General features: G+C 39.8%; 1 protein-coding gene across 3 annotated transcripts; it reads right to left on the reverse strand.

The window, feature by feature from the left end:
• Positions 1–1127: 1127 nt before the first annotated feature.
• ddx5 (DEAD (Asp-Glu-Ala-Asp) box helicase 5) lies at positions 1128–6082 on the reverse strand. 3 transcript variants are annotated; one of them, XM_084405861.1, is made up of 13 exons: positions 5920–6082; positions 4797–4968; positions 4600–4696; positions 4380–4513; positions 4236–4301; positions 4012–4153; positions 3766–3926; positions 3518–3690; positions 3318–3428; positions 3169–3230; positions 3025–3084; positions 1947–2168; positions 1128–1808 (listed from the first exon to the last, which is right to left on the reverse strand). In XM_084405861.1, exons 1-13 carry the CDS (start codon positions 5958–5960, stop codon positions 1402–1404), a joined length of 1848 nt encoding a protein of 615 aa, XP_084261987.1. In that variant the 5' UTR covers positions 5961–6082; the 3' UTR covers positions 1128–1401. The 3 variants fall into 3 exon arrangements, with proteins under 3 accessions (XP_084261987.1, XP_084261986.1, XP_084261988.1); XM_084405860.1 differs by having other exon boundaries at positions 4797–4971; XM_084405862.1 differs by having other exon boundaries at positions 1934–2168; positions 4797–4971.
• Positions 6083–7872: the final 1790 nt, after the last annotated feature.

Here is a 7872-nt window from a genome sequence, read left to right on the forward strand (position 1 = left end):
TTGAACAAAAGTTTTTATTTCTCAGATAATAAAAGCCAACAGAGCTTTTGCCGAAAAGACAGCTAATATCACAAACCTTATAGTTTGCAACACTTAAGAAACAGTCTTTGACTTTACTGAAAGTTGCTATAACAGAAAGGCTAATTTGACGTTTACTTGACTGACAGGATCGCAGTTTCAGTGGTTGCCAAGCAACATAAAACACGCACTGCTCGTTCTGTGTGCCTCGCGTTTCCGAACCTGAAAAACGCGTTAGGTGTGATCGGGGCCTAAGCTTAGAAGACATTCAAATATTTTAGGTAATGCAACTATTGTTTTGCACATTGACTGAATCTGCCAGGTGGCTTTTAAAATCCCTTCATCTGGTAGGTCACTTCTGCAACACATTCACATTACCATACATCACCATCCAAAATAACTGTACTGCTCAATATTTTTGTAAAAACCTGTGTTTTTCCAGGTTAAGCATTAGTGCAAGGTCCAACAAGTGTGCAAATAATTTGAAAGAATGTTTATCCCTATGAAACTGTATTTTCAGTTAACTTTAGTCAGATGCATTTACATTGTTAGTGTGCCTCAGATGTAATCAACTATCTGTGTCTGTAAAGGTGTGATACAGCAAAATCTAACACCATCACATTGGTGGTGTTAACAATGTTAAAATTACTTGTGGGTTAATCAGAGGAGGACGAAAACATTACTTATCATTGGTGTTACACTTATTTTATGTGAAATATCAAATTATAAATGGTAGAATGTATTGATTTTAGTCTTCATTGATGTCATGTTATTAGCAGCAAAAATGTAAAAACACCAAGCTGAACAGTTAAAACTTTTTGGAAGTCACTTTTTTTAACAGCATAACCCAATAATTGCTAAGAGTTAATGTTACCAATCATCTTCAAATGAATTATATTATTTTAAATTGAAAAGAGGTTGGGTCTTTAAGAAATATTAAAAATCAGTTCCTTTTGATTTAGCACACTTATCAGTAACCAAAAACAAAAATTCCTTTGCTTTCCTTTAATATTATACCCAGAGGCAATACAAGATCCATTAACACATTGTGACATGTGACCTAAAAGCTGCAGCTAGCAGGAAAGCATGAATGGACAGACACAAAAAAGGTAGTTTAATATTTTATTTGAGGACCATGCAATAGCCATTAATGGCCCTTGACATTTTTACAAGTGTAGATCCTTCATTACCTCTACATAGTACAAAATAACTTTAAGTTACTAAAAAAAAAAAGAAAAAAAAAAATACAACTAACAAAAAGGGTGAGGGCAGGAAAAAAAAAAAAAATCCTGCACAGCATGTACATTTTACAACCTGCTTTGAAGAAATAAAGTTACGTGAACAGAACAATGAAAGATTAAGATTCGCTAAATGAAACTGCATTTACTGAGGGAATGCAGGAGGGGCCATGGGGAACGGCATGGACTGTTGCATCTGTTGAGGGTTAAAGGGGAACGGTGGAGGGTGGTTCATGCTGTTCTGAACGCTCCCTTGATTGGGACCAAACTGCTGGTTCTGATAGCCTTGGTTTCCATAGCCACCACCACCAGACTGACTGCCAAAACTACCCTGTCCGTTATTGCTGTAACCCCCATTAAAGCTGCTACTGCTGCTGCCGTTGTAGCCACTAGATCCGTTTTGAGTCTTGTTTCCAAACACCTTCTTTTGCCCATAAGAGTCACCACCATTACGGTTGTCCTGGCTGTAGCTGTTGAAGTCCCGCCTGCTGCTGGAGTGGCGATCCCGGCGGTCGTCCCTAAACCCCCCACCTCGCCCTCCCCTTGAACGACCTGGAAAAGAAATTAGGAGTTACAGTAGGATTCGCAGATAGAGCAAACTAAATCCGAACCGTACCCTTCTAGAGAGATTATGAAGGACAAAACTGTGAAGGTAAACCACAGTTCTTGTATCTCACCAATTGGATTTACCTCCTCTGTCTTCGGCCATTTGGATGAGCTTGGGGTTTATGGCTTGGTTGGCCTCCCGGAGGACAGAGACGAGGTCGTGAGCCTGTTTCATGTTGTTGGGCGTAAAGAAAGTGTACGCCGTGCCAGTTTTCTGACTGCGAGCCGTACGGCCAATGCGGTGAATGTAGTCCTCGGAATTGTTGGGGTAGTCATAGTTAATGACAAATTTGACGTCCTCCACATCTGTTAAGAGAAAATGGACGCGCCATGGCAGGAATAGAGGAGTGCGGGTGCACACCGCCACAGCAGCGAGAATAATAGACGTTAGCAGGGGAAACAAATGATTGATAGGTCATCGACTTACCATGCTGAGGAAAGGATGGTTAAAAATCAGGACTTTAAGGATCCAAATGACAATTAACATTGTCCTCTATTAAAAGTGACAAGACAAACTGCTGCATCTTGCCAAGACTCAACTTGCTCAAAAACAAGACCGATTAAGGGCTTAAATTTAAGGCTGACGCAAGCTTTCCAACCAACCGGTGCTCACTTGAAAGAAAATATGATTCTCTTTGGCAGGACTCGACATGACTGAAGCCAGCAAAAGGAGGGCACGCATCGACCAGCCGGGTAATCGCATTCAGTGCGGAGGCATGTAGATTAAAGCAACTGCTCTCGATGGCAAAACACTAAAATTTTATACAAGACACGTCCTATTACGTAAACGCCCAGTCCTTATACTTAAAAAGTTCAACAGTTCAAGCTGTTGCGCGAGAGCAGATGCGAGCAGGACGCAAGTGCGACCACACAACGGCGCCGCACTCCTCCATGGTATGCCGCCCCTTGGATTACGCCCCAATCACAGAGCTCCGACCACCTCTGAATGCAATTTGATTGGCTGGCAGACAGGCAGAACTCCACAGAGGAGCTCCTTACCCCCTCCTGGTGAACCTGGACGCGTCATGCCAAGGTCCTGCCTCCAAGACTCCACCTTCAGGTGAGAGGGGCTCAGAAAGGCACAGCAGTTAAAAGGAAACGGCAGAACTTCATAGAAAACACAATATGAAAATGTTAAAGGACATATTGAGAAGGAACAAACCTAGTCCTCTGGAGGCAACATCTGTGGCAATGAGGATGGGCGCTTTCCCATATTTGAATTCTGTTGAAGTAGGAAAACAAGTCAAATCAAGTGAATTAACCAAGAATGAGTTGATGATCCGAGACCTTTATGGCAAACACATACCATTGAGCACCCAATCTCTTTCCTGCTGGCTTTTGTCACCATGGATACCCATTGCTGGCCACCTGCAACAGAAAAAGCCAATGAAATTCCTCCATTTGACATTCACACAAAGCAATTGTAACATGGCAGAGCAGAGAAGGTCATCTTACCCATCCCTACGCATCCTCCTAGTAAGATCATCACACCTCCTTTTGGTCTCCACAAAGATAATGGTCTTGTTCTCCTTCTCACTCATGATTTCCTCCAGCAGACGTATCAGTCTGGAATGGAACAAGTTTGTTGTCATGCATTCCCTCACACAGCCATCGAAAACCAAACTTTAGTCACTCCTAATGTTCCCAGCACTTACTTGTCCTCCTTCTCGCCATCATTGCAAACGTCGACAATCTGTAGGATGTTGTGGTTGGCGCTGAGCTGCAGAGCACCAACGTTGATCTGTACGTACTCCTTCAGGAAGTCCTCTGCCAGCTGCCTCACCTCTTTGGGCCATGTAGCACTCCACATAAGAGTCTGTCGGTCTGGCTACAGGAGGAAGCAAATTTAATAACATTTTTCAAGAGATAACAGCTTCTTAAAGTACACTAAAATAATACATACTCTAATTTGGTCCAAGATTTTCCGAATCTGAGGTTCAAAACCCATGTCAAGCATCCTGTCAGCTTCGTCCAGCACAAGATACGTGCATCTGCGCAGATTTGTTTTTCCGACTTCTAGGAAATCTATAAGCCTTCCAGGTGTGGCAATACAGATCTCAACTCCTGAAAAAGCAGTAGAAAAGACAGACAAATTTAGTACACTATTAAAAAGCGGCCCAAAGAGATTCGAGCTCGGTTCCACTCGTACCCCGTTCCAGGTCCCGGATTTGTGGTCCTTTAGGCGCGCCTCCATAGATGCAGGTGGACTTGAGACGAGAAGCTTTGCCGTACTCTGCCGCCACCTGCTGGACCTGCTGTGCCAACTCACGGGTGGGAGCCAACACTAAGCACTAAAGAGAAAAACACCTGATTAAAGTGCTGATTTTAAGACACTGATTAAGATTTACACTTGACAGATATAGTTGAACTTACAATGGGCCCATCTCCGTGCTCCAGGAATGGTTGGTGGTTTATGTGAACAATAGCAGGAAGCAAGTACTGTAGAAGAAAACTCATTAAAACCTGTTGAAATGACTCAAATATAAATTATGACAGGATGATTCATAAGCATCATACCGAGAGGGTTTTTCCCGAGCCGGTCTGTGCAATGCCGACCAGATCTTTGCCACTAAGTGCAACTGGCCACCCCTGAGCTTGGATGGGGGTTGGATCAGTCCAGTTCTGTTTTGTGATCACATCCATCACATAGTCTGCATAAAACAGAACAAATGGTTAGTTTAAACTTGCAAAACTCAATAATGAACATTATAAAATTTAACACTCAGCACTAACATACTTGGAAAGCTTGCTTCATGGAATTTCATGATGGGTTTGGGGGTGTCTCGACCCTTCACTGTGATCTCTTTGGTTCTCCTGTAGTGTTCAACATCTTGCTGCAAAAAAAAAAAAAAAAAAAAAGCCACATCTTTAAAATCTCCAACTGATGAGGAAAAATAATACAAATCTAAATATCACAATCATGCATTTACTTACAGGTAACCTCCGAGCAACCTCATGGTGCTCCTGGTAGAAGTTCTTCTCAAACTTAGGGAGCTCATCCAGGTTCCAGTGCTTTTTCCGCAGACGGTCACCTGGATTCCCAAACTTCTTGCCCTGAGGAGGTCCATTTCTGCTGCCTCCAAAGCGTGGGGGGCCACTGCTGTAGCTACTGGTAAATAACAAGGGCATTATATTAAAACACTTGGACATATATACACACACACATACATACATATATATACACATATATAAAATATATATATTATATATATACACACACACACACACACAATTGCCATGGTCCCAATACTTGATGTATTAAGATATGATGACTTGAATACTTGAGTGATGCACGTGTTTTGGGAGAGGTACCTTCGTTTAATAACCCCCAAAAACACATAAATTGTGTGTACTATACTTCCAAAACACAGATATGGTAATACCATAGTACCATATCAGATTGCATTTCCGTAACACTTTTGATAAATACGCCATACAGTCATATAGCATTGGTATGCCATGGTAACACTACAAAAACATGGTACACGGACTTTTGTGCTTATTACTTGACAAAAAAAAAACAAATGGCAGGTAAGCAAAACACAAAAGGCCTGAACAATAGACGCCAAAAGCTCTAGTTTCGATTGACATCGTGAATTCTTTTCTGCGCCACGTTTTAACGCCGCTGCCATTTTATTTCCTACCGGCAGGAGACAAAGAGGAAAAACCGGCCGGCATTTTAGAACATCACAGCCACATGGCCCGACGAGGCCTTAAAACGATATAAAACTACGAAATTCATGTTAAATGTAGCATCAACATAGGTATTTTCGACGTTTACGACATATTTTACAAGTTAAAACAACAGGCACGCCTTTTCCACACGATTTCTATCGAGAAAATGGATACGAAACGTTACCTACGCATCCCCATTAACGTTACACAACAACACACTCGGTCAGATTTTAAACCAAACAAAACGGATAGCAAACTGATTCGATATATCGTGAAAATAATCGATTAACAGACACAAAAATCAAATAAATTACAAAAAAGAACCGGATTAATATTTTAAATCATCACAAAATTTCCTACGAAAAACCAAAAAACCTCTTACCCTCTGTCGCGACCGCGATCTCTGTCGGAATATCCAGGCATATTGTAATCTGAGATTATAAATTAAAAAATAAATACTCGGACGTTCTTTTTCCCCAGTAATGCGCAGTGACTGTGCTAGCGAACGCCGATAAGAACGTGCACTCGCCGAGTTTTATAGGAAGAGGAAGTGGCTTCCGGTAAACTGCTGACGTCTTTCTGACGTTCGCGCGTCCTCGTCGCTGAGCATGCGCGTTAGGAGATTAGACTTAAGATTCAAGGGGTTTAGCATAATATTTGTTATCAAACCCCTGCAAAAGCTACTGTGACGGTACCATTATAAAATGATGGTATCAGATGGTAATGCATACTTTATATAATCATACTTCATGGTATTTACATTGATTTAACTCTTAGGTTCTTGAACTTACCATGGTACATGTCCAAAAACATGTCAGTATGATGGCACTTCTTTTTTGATTTATTAGTGAACAGTAGTTAATACTTAATAACAATGCAAAACGTTTAATTTAATTTAATTGGCTATAGAGAGTTAAGTGATTTTATAAAATCTTTTGAACCTTGTGAAAGTCTCTTTAAGTTGTAACCACAGGCCATTGTCTCATTTATAAATGCAAAACTGTTATCCTCAAAACCTATATATATATAATCCAAAGGGACTTCCTCCAGGTTTAGGACTACAATCCAAACAACTCTTAGTTTTGTAGATACAAATTGGGCCTATTACACTATAAAAATATAATATGAGGATGAGAACCGCAATCTAGATTGAACTGAATGTGTGTTTTTTTACATGTATAATCACAAATATGTGTTAATTTGTGTTATTTCATAGCTCTGATGATTTAATGTGAATTATAAAATGTGAAAGAGGTAGGTGAGGTCAAACTTGTGATTGGTTTCGTACAATAATGTAGTAAAACTGCTTTATTGGGAATGCACTCATTTTGGGTTACATTACATTGTGTAAAAGGTAAAAAGTTAAGTCTGTCTTTAGATTTGGACAAATCAAGTCTGACACCTAGAATACTTGCTAAAAGGGGAATATTTACACCTTCCCCCACTTTACAAGATGGAGAAAAATGTCTTTCTTATTCTAATAGTGGCATCAGTCCCTTTGTTCCAAGATGGTGCGTAATAGCCCACTTTGGTGTCACAAAATGATTGTGAAGCACTATTTTGCCACAATACCAAACCCGATACTGTAGTATTTGCAATCATTCTTATTGCAGTAAGGTAATGCATCAAGGTTGTAACCCCCCTTTTAACACATAATCATCTTCAACTCAATTACTGGAATGATTGGTTGATACCTCAATGAAGGAATAACTTTTTTGCATCATTCAGACACAGGCACACAGAACCAGGCGGCCACAGTGATCCCATCAGGAAGGCAAGTTTAATCAGATCTAATTACACACAAAAATAAAACACTCTTACAAAAAATGATAGTGTGTGTTACATTTAGCAAATTCCACCGGTCAGCTATGAAAGTTAAAAGTGTTGCTAGTAAATCATGCTATAAAGGAACGACCCTCTCAAAGTCAACAGGGCATCCAGTTCAAATGAAGGCCTATGTAACTATACAGTAAAAAAAAAAAAGGTTAAAAGAAGAGAAACCGAAGAGATCTTTGTGTGTGCACCAGATTTTAAATGAAATATATAATCATTCAGTCCATAAAGAGTTTGGTAAATATATTTGTTTGCCTATTATATACAGCCATTATATAGTGTGTGTGCAAAATGTGTTTTTTTCTTTCAAATCTAATTAAATTAAAAGATAAATGACAGTCAGTGACTCACATATATGAACAATACTCTATAACTATACAAAGCACCATCTCAGAATATTTAACTGATCCATCCAGAGGCTTTTTTATTATTTTTTTCACCTTCTTTCACACTCAAATTTTTATATATATATATATATAAAAAAAAAAAAAAGTAACAAAAG

This window comes from Rutilus rutilus, assembly GCF_951802725.1.
Source record: "Rutilus rutilus genome assembly, chromosome: 1".
Taxonomy (NCBI): Eukaryota; Metazoa; Chordata; class Actinopteri; order Cypriniformes; family Leuciscidae; genus Rutilus; species Rutilus rutilus.